The sequence below is a fragment of the Micromys minutus genome, assembly GCF_963924665.1.
Source record: "Micromys minutus genome assembly, chromosome: 4".
Taxonomy (NCBI): Eukaryota; Metazoa; Chordata; class Mammalia; order Rodentia; family Muridae; genus Micromys; species Micromys minutus.
The window spans coordinates 35,281,865-35,296,915 of record NC_137973.1 but is presented as its reverse complement, the minus strand read 5'-3'; the positions used below and the strand labels follow the sequence as shown (position 1 = coordinate 35,296,915).

At 43.8% G+C, this 15,051-nt stretch overlaps 1 protein-coding gene across 1 annotated transcript in view; it reads left to right on the top strand.

Moving 5' to 3' along the window:
* Positions 1 to 15,051, top strand: part of CD101 (CD101 molecule) — a gene marked incomplete at both ends in the record, with an annotated part of 35,363 nt that continues 20,312 nt past the window's right edge. The window contains 4 exons of the mRNA XM_080915145.1: positions 1 to 43; positions 8,001 to 8,381; positions 9,520 to 9,936; positions 11,254 to 11,643. Coding sequence (XP_080771271.1) covers positions 1 to 43; positions 8,001 to 8,381; positions 9,520 to 9,936; positions 11,254 to 11,643 — 1,231 coding nt within the window. The remainder of the gene's footprint in view (positions 44 to 8,000; positions 8,382 to 9,519; positions 9,937 to 11,253; positions 11,644 to 15,051) is intronic.

Below are 15,051 nucleotides of genomic sequence, written 5' to 3'. Positions count from 1 at the left end.
ATGGCATGCATCCTGTGTGTGGTATCTCTCCTTTTCTCTCTAAGTAAGTTTTCTAACTTTGATGTTTCTACCATCACAGGAGGTTGGCATCCAGAGGCTGCTGGGTGAGGGAGCAGGCCAAGCTGGTCCTCACAGGAATGACTAGGTTATAGACTTCTGACTTTGTGCTAATCTTTTACTTATTGATGACAGTTTTAAGGCTTCTATGTGTGTCCTTGTGACTGGGGGCAACAGAAGACATTGCTGTGTCCTGGGTACCTGTTGTATTTTATTTTAGGCTTGTCTTTGAGCTTTGCATGTCCCTGGCTTTACTTTACCTTCCTGGGCTGACTATCCCATGGGAAAGGAAGAGGTTTTGTTGCCACACAAAGAGGCCGGGTGTAACTAGATGCATGTGCCTTGTGAATGTGACTGGGCAGAAGAGAGAAAGCACTGAGAGTACCCTGAAGTTTAGGTCATGCTAAAAGAAGGTTCTAGACTTTATCTGAAAGCTAAAGAGAGAGACAGAGAAGGATCAGGACAATTACTTGACTCTACTAAAACCCATATAGGGTCTTTATCTGGCCCAGGGATACTTATGCATATTTGAAGAGAATGGAGGAAGGAAAAACTTGGAGATAAAGGGAAGAAGCAAATGAACTGAGCAGGGAACAAGACAGTTCCTTACCATGTAGAGCAGATAACAGGCATGCTGTATGCCACATACAAAAATCATCCCAGTACAACTGATAAATGCATATTATAAAATGCATAGGACTGTATACTGGCCGTGCTGAAATAAAGTTATAAAAATACTTTCAATACCAGTGTGGTGGCATAGGAACCTAAAGTAGGAGGCCATCTGAACCTAAATTTTATAGTGAATAAACATTAAAAAATAAATCATAATTTGTTTATTTCCATTCTTATTCGTGTATTATACAACAAGATCTGGCGGACTATTTATTAATCATCAAACTCGGAGAAGTGGTTGGTATGAGGAGAATACATTTTAATGTGTCCACAAAATTACCATGTAATATGGCAAGCAACTATTGTTCCCTGTCTCCATCCATCACCGAAGGAAACAGGACATTACCACTGGAGATTAAGGAGAGTAAAAATGAAAGGCTTTTCCACCCTGGTTTAAGAACCCTTTAATCCCACCTGTGAGTTCAAGTTTACAACTCTTGATGCCCAGAGACTGGGTGAGTTAGTGCAGAGACTGGGGTGGCTGGGATGTAGAATAAACTGGACTGAGCTGCAGTCCATGTGGCCAAGGCTGTAACTTTATAAGAAAAACAGAGAATGTAGGCACTAAGGTAGACCAGCAAGCTCTGGTGGATTTGAACCAGGATCACATCTCAGTGAACATATGGGTGAGGATCAGTCAGACCTGGGGCCTGAGAAGGAGACTAGAAGCCTGCAGAGGGATATATTAGGACCATTTGCCAGGTGACTGGCACCTGCCAACACCGTGGCAGGGCAAGCATTGATGGACAGTGCCTTGGTGGAGTCCTGTGTAGATTGCTTTGTCTATGATTCTGTTCAGTTATCTGACCGAGTATGCATGCTTTGTGGGGGGACTGTGGATTTGCTTTGTATGGGAGGGAACTGGGTTTACATTGCACAAGGATGTAGAAAGTTGCATGTTCTTGTTCCAATTATTATTATTATTAGTTTTTAGTTGTCCACTATTTTTTTAAACGCAGGCACAAAGGTCTAGAGGAAGCATTATAACAGTCAAAATTCAAAAAGGAGAAGATGGTTGCTTTTCCCTACCCACTTCCATGGTTGCCTGACCTGGGTTCTACATTTGTTCCTTCTACTCTTTGACCTGTATTGTGTTCCAGTTTTGCATGGAGTCACAGGTCTTACGTGAGACATGCATAAATCAAGAAGTAACTTGAAACCTGCTGCATCTCATTATAATGGAGAGGAATTGCAGGAATTGATAATAATGATGATAAAGTGATCAATTGCGTTGTTTGGCAAACCTCTTCTTTATCCCAACTTCGTCGTGTTGCTTTGGCATGCAGCCTCTGGGACCCAGCACCCGCTCCCTCACCAAGCACTCTACCACTGAGCCACACTCAATGCCTTAATTTATTATTGCTTTAGATTACTTATTATTACATGTGTTGTGCGTTGTAGGTGGCAATATGGAGTTGGAGGACGGCTCTTTAGACTCGGTTCTCTTCTACTTTTTTGTGGGTCCTCAAAATTTAACACAGATCAGACTCCCATTGGAGCCATTAAGGGTCTTTAAGGTGATGCACACATATTTAAATCTCTCCCAAATGGTCTTTTGTTTTTTGGTCGTTTTTTTGTTTGTTTGTTTGTTTTGTTTTTGGATGTCTTTCCTGTTTATTCCAGAGCACTCAAATTTCATCTCTAAAAGTTAAATGCATTACCTTCTCACCCACCCTTGAATACACAATGGTAATTCCCACTGATACCCCCTTTCCCGATAAGTATAGCAAGGACCTTCCCCTAATGAGTGAAGATTTTAGGGGACCAATCACTGGGCGAGGAGTAGGCAGAACTTCTAGGTTGGATGGGGGAAGTGAGGACCGTTATTCTTCCGGCAGATCTATCAAATACATCTGATTTCCTCCAACCTCTTGCAGCTGATGGTTGTGTGAAGAATGATGGAAGATGGAAATAGACATCAGGCAACTTCTAGCTCAGGGCAGAGCTGATGAAAGGGCAGGGGTGGGGAGAAAGGGGCTGTAACTTAAGAGCTGTTGTGGAGATCATATCTATAGAGGTTAGTGCTCTAGATGTTTCTGTGCAGCAATGATGACCGAGGATGTCTTGTCATAAAGTTTCTTTCATCTAAAAGACTCTGTCTCCACTTGGCCTGTAATCTTCCCAATCCCCCAAAGTCCAATCCTGATGCCATCTGTACTAGTTAGTTTTTGTCACCTTGACACAAACCTGGACATATGTGGGAGGAGGGACTCACAACTCAGTAGATGCCTCCATCAGATTGGCCTGTAGGCATATCTGCTGGGACTTGATTGCTAATCGATGTAAAAGGCCAGCCCACTATGGGCAGTACCATCCCTACACAGATGGACCTGGGCTGTGTAAGAAGGCAACAGAACATGAGCCTGGGACAAAGCCATTAAGCTGCATTTCTCTACAGTATCTGCTTCAGCTTCTACTTCCTGGTTCCTACCTTGAGTGCACACTGGCTTCCCTCAATGATGGCTGGTGAGTTATAAGTTGAATTAAGCACTCTCCTCCCCTCCCCAAGTTGATGTTGGTCATGGGTTTGCCATGGAAACATAAGGAAACTGAGACAGCATCCCTTCTACAAAGCCTTGCCTGTGTGTTCCCCCAAGCCATGAGCTCTCTGCTCTATTCACATTCCTCCAGGATCTTTCATTTCTGTCTTTCTCACAGAGATGATTGTCATTCTAACTGGCTGGCTTAAGGAGGCTCAAGGACAGAGGTGATTCTAAACTCATCTTTATGTCCTAATCTCTCAAGTATCAGAAACACTGTAAGTGGCTGAATAAATATTTATTGACTTGGCAAATCAAGCAGGGAAGAATGAAGTGCTAGTTTCTAATGTGAAACTTTCTAATGTGCACTTATTTTACTGGGAAATGATAAAAAGTGTTGAAGAAGCATGGCCAAGCTCTACATGCTAAAATAACAATGTAACGTGCCCTGGCAGGGAAAGAGGAATGGTGCCTCCAAACTACTTTTGAAAAGTGTGTGTGTGTGTGGGGGTGTGTGTGTGTGTGTGTGTGTGTGTGGGTGTGTGTGTGGGTGTGTGTGTGTGTGTGTGTGTGTGTGTATGTGTGTGTGTGTGTGTATGTGTGTGTGGGTGTGTGCATGTGAAGACCAATGTCAGGTACCTTTCTCAGCCTCACTTCACCCTTTCTTGCTTCCTTTCTTTTTTTTTTCCTGTATTTTTTTGAGATTAAAATATGATTATATTATCTCCTCCCTTTCTCTCATCCTTCCAACCTCTCCTATATCCCTAACTTCTTAAATGTATACATGTATGTACACATGTATAAACATAGAAACACAACCTGCTCAGCTCATTTGGTGTCACTTATATGCATATGATTTTATGGCTGACCACTTGGAGTTGGATAAACTATTAGGGGGTCATCCATGGGAATGAATATTTCTCCTGCTCTCAACAAGTTTTAGTTGCATGTTCTTGGTCAGTGGGAGGGACTCAGTGAACGTTCCTTCTTCCAAGTGAGTATGTCTGTAAGTGTGGGGCTTTTCCAGGTTTGTTTGTTTGTTTTTCTGTACTTATATTGTTGAGGTATAGGTGAAGCTTCCCTGTCATTTCTAGAAGACACATTCCCACAGTGGGTTTCCTGGTCCCTTTGCATTGGTCTTTCTAACCCCTTTTCCTTGATGTCCCCTGAACCTAAGCTGCAGGAGTTGTTTTGTAAATGTATCAGTTGGAGCTGGGCTCCCTGTGATGACTCCTTCTTTGCATTTTGACTGCTTGTGTGGTTCCTATAATGTTCTCCCTTGTTGTGAGGAAAAGTTTATTCGATGAGTTGTAAAAGTTACACTTACCTGTGGGTATAAGGATAGATATTTAAAATGTAGTTATGGGTTATGCTGGTTTAGTAAAGCGTCATAGTAGATTCTTCTCTAAGATCTATGACCTCACTAGCCTTGGGCAGTTGGCTAGATTTCCAGTACTAAGCATGATTTCTTCCCTGTTGGGTGGGCCTCAAGTCTAATTAGAGAGCTGTTGATTACCACCAAGATATGAGGGCTAGTGATGCTCTTAGGATATCTTGTCAAATTGTTCTTAGCTGAGTGTCCACCTTATATTTAGAAATAGGATCGTATCACTTGTACCTTGGACTCAACTCACTCTTTCAGATAGATGAGCCTGCCTACAAACCCCAGGATTCCTCCTGCCTCTGCCTCCTCAGCATTTGGATAAGGGGTGCACCACTCAGACCCTTATGCTTGCTCAACAGGCACTTCACTGACTGAACTGTTTCCTCAGTTCTAAAACAAAATATTCTCATGATGAGATATAGTATTTAACGAAAGCCTAATAACACTGGAGGGTCCCAGACACTAGGGAATCATGAGACTTGCAGGACCCAATGGGGATGACTTTAGCCAAAATGCGTAGAAAATAGAGAGACAGACCCTGTAGAGACTACCTCGAGTAGAGAGGCAGGCCTCCCTCCAGTTGAGGGATAGGACCACCCACCCATCTCAGAGTTTTTAACCCAGAAATGTTCCTGTCCAAAGGAAGAACAGGGAAAAAAGTGGATCACAGACTAAAGGAAGGGCCAACTGGGGACTGCTCCATCTGGGGACTCATCATGTCTGCTGACAGGAACCTGGTTTGGCAGTTCCTTAGGAGGTCCAGTAAGCAACTGACCGATGCAGATGTGGATGCTTGGAGCCAACTATCAGACTGAGCTCAGGGGACCTGTTGGGGGGAGCTGGCGGAAGGACTGGAGGGGGATTGCAACCCCATTGGAAGAATAACATAGACTGTGGGCCTGACCACCCAGTTCTCCCAAAGACTGGTACCAACTAAGGAGTGTACCTGGAGGGGTCCATGGTTCCAGATACATATGTAGCAAAGGTTAGCCTTACCTGACTGCAGTGGGAGGGGAGGCCCTTGGTCTTGAGGAGGTTTGATGCCCCAGCATAGGAGGATGCTGGAGTGGTTGGGTGGGAGAGTGTGGGTGGGCACCCTCATACAGGCACAGGAGAGAGGGGAGGGCGGATGTAGGATGGGGGTTGGTGGAGGGGTAGCTGGGAAGTGGGAAATCATTTGAGATGTAAACGAACGAAATGATTAATAAAAAAGTTAAAGGCTAATAAAACATAGTCATGCAGTTTGACGAATAAGCAGAAACTGAAACCTGCATAATCACTGTAAGTTTCAAGAAGCAACATGATCAGGTCCCTAGAAGTACCCACCCATTCTTCCTGTACATCAGAACAAAATCTCTCCCCACAAATCAACTTCCTGACTCCCATGGCAACCACTTTCTGACCTATTTTTAAAGATATTTTAACCTTTATGAATCAACTAAATGATACAATGTAGTTTTGCCTATTTTTAAATTTTTATTATTTTTTTTATTTTATATGCATTGCTGTTTTTGCCTTTACCTATATCTGTGCGCAGGCATTGGGATCCCTAGGGCTAAAGTTACAGGTGCTGTGAGCTGCTGTATGGGTTTTGAGAATTGAACCCCAGTCTTCTGGAAGAGCAGTCAGTATTCTTAACTGCTGAGCAAACTCTCCAGCTCCCTATAATCTAACTTTAAAATGTATGGAATATTTCTGTAAGTAGCCAAAGGGATTCAAATGTAGTCCATGGATGATCAGGCATAATTCTACATGTTACTACAAATAGTTGTAATTTTTAATTTCTTTGTAAAATTCCATCCTGTGGCACACTGCCTCAGTTTATCTGCTCTGCTGTTGATGGAAATGTGAGCTGTTCCTTGTTTGGGACATCAGTGAATGGCACTGCTGTAAATATTTCTTCATGTGTCGCCTGGTGCAGTGTCTACATTTTACATTTTACAAGGTTGCCTTGCTGAAAAATGTTTAAAACTTCTCTGTAGTCACTTTCTGGTAAGTAATAATTTAATTTTTTTCTAATGTAGTCTAATTTCTATTTATAGATATTCAGCACAAAAATATATAACATTGAGATTTATGAATACTTAAATGTATTTTTAAATTATTACTGGAAATGTGCATGGTTGGGTATTGATTAGTTTCTTGGCCGATTTTGGTTGAGTGTATTCAGATGCAGTTTTTAACTTCTTAGTTGATTTTATCAATTAATCACTTAATCCTCTTGTGGGGGCGGGAAGCCTCCTTCCTGCCTCTTTCCATTTTCTCTCATGAGCTCTGCACTTCTCTTCCTGCTCCCCACAAGGGTGTCCTGAACCCTTTGTCCTTGTTTTGGCTCTCTAGAGCCTGTTCTGAAGGATTCTGTTCTGTTAACTGCTTCATGCTGCCCAAAGCTCTCAATGGACCTTCTGGTGTCCTTTAGCACCCCCCCATCTTGTCCTTCAAGGGTTCCTGGACCCTCAGAGAAGATCTTGTCCATCTCTGTGACAGCATTAACTCTAGCCTCTGCTCTTTTGGAAACACAAAGAGAACCCACTTTCAGTATTAATCATAATGAACAATCTTGTAATTTGGGGGAGGTGCTGAATTTAAAACATCTCTATAGAAAAGATCACATTTTTAATCACATTTCTTTTTTAGACCTAATTTTCTACAGTTTTGATTAGAAAGCATCTTAGCTAAAAACCATGGATAAGAAAAAAAAAAAAAAAAAAATTAAACTCTGAACCCAGAACCTGGACTTCATAAACATCCATTTTAGAGTTTCCAAGGAAAGTGAAAATGCCTTTCTAAGAAATTAGAACGGTAAAAACAGCAAAACAAAGCAAAAGCAAAGAGAAAAAAAAAAACATTACAGCAGAGACAGGAAGTATCACTGCAATTTCTGGTGCTAATTTTATCTAGTCTTGCACCAGACGTGGTTGAGGGCTACAAATATCTGTAGCCAACCAGCAAGGAGTAAGGCAGCGGGAGCAGAGCTGTGGACTTTGCCTCTCTTGAACGCCCTTCTATGGGAGAGACTGTGCCTTGGAATTTGGGGTTTGAGAAGGTTTATGCTGTTTTGCCATAAAATACTCCAAAAGGTAAATTATCACATATAATATTACCTTTCAAGTAAGTCCATTTAGACAAGCTGCTGCTTGGTAGATGTGGTCTTGATATGTGGTTGAGGCTAAACATTTTCAAAAGGAGACTAGGGCTGTGCAAGCTTAGCTCACAGAGGAACGATGAGTTCACTGAGCCGTTCCATTGCCGTCCAGCCTGAAGGCGGTAAAGATTCCGGGTGATTATAGCAAATAACCTTCGGTCTATTGCCACGATGGTAATACAGAGACCTACACGATGTGGTGCCCCGGGAATTAGAGCACTCATCTGTTTTTATCCCCTTTCTTCCTCCCACTTACAAGCTAAGCTCAGCATCAGCCAGAGGGAAGTAAAAATTCAAGAAGGACCTCTGTACAGAGCCGAAGGTTACCCTGTCAGCATCAGCTGCAATGTGAGTGGTTATCAGGGTCCCTCCACACAGGATTTCCATTGGTCTGTTTACCTGCCAAGTGCCCCGGCCAAGGAAGTCCAGATCATCAGTACCGAGGATGGCGGCTTCTCTTACGCAGTGTATGCCGGGAGGGTGCAAAGCAAGGAGATCTCTGTGGAGAGGGTGCGGGGCGACGCGGTCCTGCTGCGTTTCTCAAAACTCCAGATGAAGGATGCTGGGGAGTACGAGTGCTACACGCCCAACACGGATGAGCAGTACTTTGGAAGTTACAGTGCGAAGATGAATCTAACTGGTGAGCTCATTACCCCGCCCCTGGTGAGCCCGTATCCACCATCACCTTGCCCTGCCAAGGGAGACTTCCCACCAGTCTGTTCGCTCTGGGTAAAGAGCCTACCTGCCACTCCGAGTATTTTACAGATGTGTCACAAGTAGGTGTTTTGTGTTTTCCCTGTGACATATGCCACACAGGATGAGGAGCCAGTGTGGGGGCCTTCCCAAGCCCCCCACTCCCAAGTCGGTAGTAGCAAAGCATTAGATGGACCTTTGCATGTCCCCTCACCCCCATATCATCTTGCAGCTCATTAAGAGAGCCAGGCCCAGTTTCATGAGTGATGTCATTAACTGCAGAATGATTATTTTCCAACCACCATTTCCTAGCACGTTTATCTGGAGGGAGAGGATCAAACTCTTGCAGCTGTGGTTTGCCTGGGACATCTAGTTTCCTTTTGTAGTGTAACAAACTCCTCCATGAACTCAAGGATGCAGAGTCAACACTTCCTCCTTTCCGGAACCCTCCAGATTGCCTCAGGCCATATCCCCAACTTGGTACTTCTTAATGCCCGTTCACACTGTGATTACCAGCGTTCACCCCGATATCTCATAATCAGCTACTTATGTGCCCATCTCTCCACCCCTGAGCTTCCTGGAAACTCTCAGTTCTTGTGCAATGTCCACAATATTCATTGACTTGGCCTTGGAGCTGCTTATACATGAGCTTCAACTGTGTGGTTTACATTTGAGGAGGAAGAGAATGGGGTCCTTAGACAGCTATGAAAACTTTGGGAAAGCTTGTGTTTGGTCTCTGAATAACACATTGCATTACTTTAGATCTCCATAGCAGATTTGGATTTAGGGAGGGATAAGCAGCAATCCACTCATGCCTGGGTTCAGAAACTCCAGTGTTCCTTCTACTCATGGCTGAGTAGCTAACTTGGCTCCTGCCTGTGCTGGTGAAGAAAAGCCAGTGTCCTGCATCACCTAGCCACTCACTTTGCAAAGTTCCTATGCTCTCTCAGCAAAAGGAAAAGCATGTGACTGGGAAGCCAGCTCAAGGGATGTGCCTTGCAGATGAGGTTTAGGTGCCATCTTTTCCCGAGGTCTAATGGGACAAACACGAACCAGTAAGATAACCCCCCTTGTCTTGTTTTCAGTGATTCCCGACACTCTGTCTGTTACCATGTCCTCCCAGACGCTCAGTAAGATGGAAGGAGAGCCATTAGAACTCACCTGCGAGGCCACCAAAGCCACAGCTCAACATACCCACCTCTCTCTCGCCTGGTACCTGATGCAGGAAGGAGGAGGGAACCAAGCCACTGAGATCATTTCTCTCTCCAAGGATTTTATACTGACCCCCGGGGCCTCCTATGCAGACAGGTTTGTGGCCGGTGACATTCGGCTGGACAAGCTTGGAGCCACTTTCTTCAAGCTGTCTGTAGGCAAGCTCCAGCCCTCAGATCAAGGCCGGGTGTTCTGTGAGGCCACAGAATGGATTCAGGATCCAGATGAAACATGGACTTTGATCACAAGAAAGCAGACAGATCAAACAGTTCTGAGGATCCAGCCGAAAGGTAATTATCTTCTCAGGAAACCTGTGAATTCATTCTCAGTGAGTGTGTAGGGATATCTTTTTTTTTTTTTTTTTTTTAAGCCTTCTGTTGACTTTTTCTAAAAGGTATATAAAAAGTTTAAGTTAATTTTGTTTTTGTCATCTGGAAAGCATAACTGAGAAGATGTTCCAGAATGTTCCATTGGGGCTCTGTTCATGGGAGAGTTTATGTGGGACAAGAAATGTGGGACAGATAGATAGATGCCGCAAGGCAGCCATGGAAATTGTTTTATAACCATGGTTAACAGGCACCTTGTAAGCACGTTATCTTCATGATTTAATTGTAGTCCAAACAATCACCCGAAATGTAGCCAGCTCTCTGTTTTAAAAACAAGGAACCCCAGTTACAGACATATTGAGTACATCCCAACACCTACCAGGGACAGGGGGTGCTCCCTTCTAAAGCCAGAACTGCCTCTTTCCAAAGCCCACTTACCACAGCCAGCTGGGCCTCAAAGCATCTCCAGTTTCCAATATGAAGCCTGGCCCCTGTTCATATTGGGCAGGATGCCCTTCCACCAGGCCCCGTCTCCATATTGGAATGGATGATTTCATGATCCATTGACATTTTTGTCAAAAGTAGACAGAAAGGCCTGGTCAGTTTTGCTCTTTTTACGTGCATTGGTTTAATAAGAGGACCAGCTAAGACCATAAGTATCCACTGTGGAAAGCAATACTCCAGTGGTGGATCACTGACTTTATATGATACTCAGTTCCCCCACATCCTTCGAGTGTCTAAATTGTGCTCAGTGGGTCCCACAAGGCCCTATCACATGTGCTTGGAAGCTAGGAAATTCTACTGGCTGTTTATCAGACAAATGAACAAGGTAAGAAATCAAGGTTGGGGGTTCAGAGGAAGAATCAAATACCCAGCACACAGCGAGGCCCAGTTTTAATCCCCAGTACAAAAATGAAAGAGAAAACCAGGAGTCCTCATTTACAGCAATTCAGCAATACAGCATTAAATAGTTCACTTTTTTATTTGGGAGGCAGACCTAAGTAAATCTTGACACATCTGTGTATGCAAAATTTTCCCTTATTGGGACTGCTTTCAGGAAACCATGGACACTGTCCTTCCTGAGTGACTCAGACTAGTCAGGGACTTTGTAATTTTCTTTTACTGTGGGGCTATTTGGAAGTAGGGAACTCTGGCACCACAGAACTGAAAAGTGACATGAAACGCAACCATGGGACTCTTATCATGGATTCCATCCATCTTGTGCTGAAACGGGCAAGTGCAGTGGGCTTTCTAAACATCTTTCTTGCTTTTGTTGCCCAGTGAGAGATTTTGAAGTGAGCATCACGGCCAGCAGCTCACCTGATGAAGGAAAACCCTTGGAACTGGTTTGCCTGGTTGTCGGCAGAGGAGGAGGCGACCCACAGCTTCAGGGCACTTGGTTCCTCAATGGGAAGGAAATTGCCCAGGTTGACGCTGGTGGGGTCCTGGATCTGAAGAGAGACTACAGAGACAGAGCAAGCCAAGGGCAGCTGCAGGTTTCAAAGTTCAGTGCCCAGACTTTCTCTCTCAAGATCTTCTCTGTGGGTCCAGAGGACACGGGTGCCTACAGTTGTGAAGTGGCGGAGGTGGCTAGGACTCAGAGGGGCTCCTGGCAGGTACTTCAGAGAAAGAAGTCTCTAGGCTACCAGGTGCGGCTGAGGGAGCCAGCAGGTATGTGACTACATGACATAGGGGTATCCACAGATGGTGCTGTTTTTAGACGCCCCCGGGAGGCATTACAGGAACACGTGGGAGGGGGTGGGTCTTCCTTTGGAGTCTGGAGCCTGTCAGACCCCACTGGAGGGGAAGTAAATTGTGAAGGACAGGAGAGCACCCAAACTAGCCAAGGCCTTCGGAGTACAGCCCCTAGGCCCTTCGGAGTACAGTCAAGAGGAATACTCATGAGCCACGGGGCATGAGTATTCCTCTTGACTTCATTCAGTTTCAATTATCTTGTCTATAAAATGACAAGTAGGTGGGCCCTACGTCCTGTCTTGCCATCTTAAGTTGTTTGAGTCTGTTTATTTTTTTTTTTAACCTGTGATTTTTCACATGCTGCTTTCTGTTTAATGGAGTCCTCTGACTTTGTGTGTTTGCACACTTGTATGTATATAAGCACATACTTATAAGTTCATGAATATGCTGCGTACTTTTGTGCCCATGTGTATGAATTCAAGTGTGTGAGGCGGGGGCAGGAGAAGTATAGAGTCCCTTTTCCTGGGGAACACACAGCCAAGTAAGCTGACCTTGAGTTGAGGCTGGGCAGCCATTTTTCAATTGCCTTCTGCTAATCTTGTTATGTTAACTTGCAGTGGGTCATAATTCTGACTCATAGTGAGGAATGAAGAGACAAATGAAAGCAGACAGACTCTATTCTCTGCGCTTGCTGGGATGCAGTGAGCTGTCTGTTCAGCTGGTTCTGAGCATCCCTAACAGTGCGAGCCACTCCTGTGGCTTATGTATAATTGTCCTTCAAAGGCTCAGAGTTTGGTCCTCAGTGTGGTGATGAGGGTGAAATTAGATCATGGTCACTCCACCCTTGTGAACGTATTAATGCCGCCTTGGGAGACAGGACTGTGTAAATGAGGCCACCCCCTCTCTTCCTCACTTGTCCCGCTGTAGTTAGAGGGTCCTACTATGCCAGTACCACAATATTTGGATCTGTAAGCCCATGAACCCCTTTATACATTACCCAGCCTCACATATGTTGTTCTTGCATGCAATACAAAACAGCCCCAGGATGGCCACTGGGTTCATCATTACTCGGTGAAGGATGAATGACTTTAAATATGTTTGAATCCTCGGTGCTTTCTGTGTAACATAAAAACAGATGCGCCAGCAACTAATATTAGAATCCTCTGGGCTGAGTGGTAAAGTCAAACTCTAGAAAGAAATTTTGCCCAAAAGCCAAAAAGAAAAAAATAGGGGAAGAAATTTTAATTAAAAATAAACTGAGCTAAAATGAAAGCTATTCTTGCTACACTTGCTCATTAGGGGTCTCTCCAAAGATAGATAAATGCCACTTCTGAGTCCTGCTTCCCTCTCCCCATTGGCTAGGGAGGAAGATAGTGGAGCTCAGGACAAATGGCAGGCCAGGAAGTGTGTTGGTGTTAGTTTCCACACTAAACATTTGGTCTAAGTTTCTAGGATCCAGGAAAAACAATGTGGGCGGTTTACATATTTGCACAGAGCCTGATAAATCTCTGAACTCCCAGGGGGAAAATATCTACAAAATCTTGTTTAAACCTGGTGTGTGAGAATTTGTTCCCAGGAGCTCCAAAGGGTGCTTCATGGCATCTGCTTCTAGTCCCGCAGAGAGCGTTATTTTTTTAATGCTAAAGAGAATGGTTTTTCTCATAACTCGGAGTCCAAACTGGGCCTCGCATGTAGCAATTGGAAAACTTATTAGTATATTTATTGGGGGCCTTGTCTAACCTTCTGGTTTGAAAGTCCAAATGCTATTTGAAATGCAAGCAGATTTTATCACTCCATGAATACTTTAACCAGAAGGGAACACCCACCGCCACCGTGTCTTGCTATACTTCTTACTGTGAGGTTAATGGCGATAAGGCATCTTTGAAGTGATGCTCGTTGAAACTAATCACAACGATTATGTTAAAGAGGTGAGATTGTGACTCCTTATTTCCCTACTAGTTTTTAAACTTTGGTCAAGAGCCATCTTTATAACAAAAACAAACAAGCAAAACAAAAAACATACATTACAGACCGCCGCCTCTTACACCCAAATTGCAGAAGCAAGCTTGAGCATTTGCTCAACCCGTTTATGAAGATGAGTCTTCCCTCTGCCTTTGTAGTTGATGTGTGCACGCCCGAGGCACAGGATGGGATCCCTCTCCTATGAAGGGAAAAGCAATTTGCAGATTCGTTTAGATCCCCTTTAGGTTTCTAATGCCAGTCTGTTTTATTCTTCTCTTTTGCCTTGAACTACCTCTGCTGTTGCCAGTGCCTCTTATTAAACACTAATGCTAATAGCTAACCCTTTCAGTCCTCTCTGTAGCTCCAGGCCTACGCCCTTAGTGCGGCCTTTGCTCAGTCTTCTTCACAAAGCAAAAATGTGGCTGTTATTATGGCCCTCATTTTTTCTGGAAAGAAACACAAAGGCTTGGAGATGTCAAGTGTGCTGCCCAGAGTAAGTCTGCCTCCCGGTCATCGTGGGTGTTATCCTAACACTTACCGCTTGGATGCGCAGGACCTCCAAGGCCCACGGAGCAGCCAGAACAGGACCTTGTACAATAAGCAGTCATTGCATGAATGTTTTCATTTCTCTACATCTTGAATCTCCCATCCGGGAGCTGGTCCTGCATTTATAGTTATTTGGCATATAGTTATATTATAGCATTTAAACATGAGAAGACTGTCACTTGCCAATGATAGAACACAGATACACACCTGTGTCTATAATAAATGTGTATATAACATTTCTCCAGATTCATGATTTTTAATGGTGGTATTGCAAACATAGACCTAACTAACAATTTTTTTCCCTGTTCAAAACACACACTAAGTTAATTAGGACTGGCAGGCACACCCAAGCAGAAAGACAGAGCACACTGAAAAGACCAACAGCCTTTATCCTAAAAGAAAGACACCTTAAAATTTAAATTATCAGGGCTTCATTACTTTCAGGTTCATTTACTCTCCCTAATGAGCCAAACAAAATACTATCAGACATTTGCCCAACTAGACCTTCTTCAGTATGAGCCAGCTGAACAAAACCGTAGGGAAAAGATGTAGTACGTATCATGTATGTGTTCATGGGCTCCCCAGTCTGCTTTCTTGTTTCCACTATGTAATAATTACCTTAGGGAAGTTTTATTTTATTTACACACACACACACACACACACACACACACACACACACATACACACACACACACTTGCACACTTATCTATCTACCCATCAGCTGTCCATTTACCTTTCTATCCATCCATCCATCCATCCATCCATCCATCCATCCATCCATCCATGCATCCATCCTTCCCTCTATGATGTGTTTGGGAGATCTAACCTTAGAAATGTTTTTATTCACTTGAAGCACCTTTCTTCTATAACCTGTA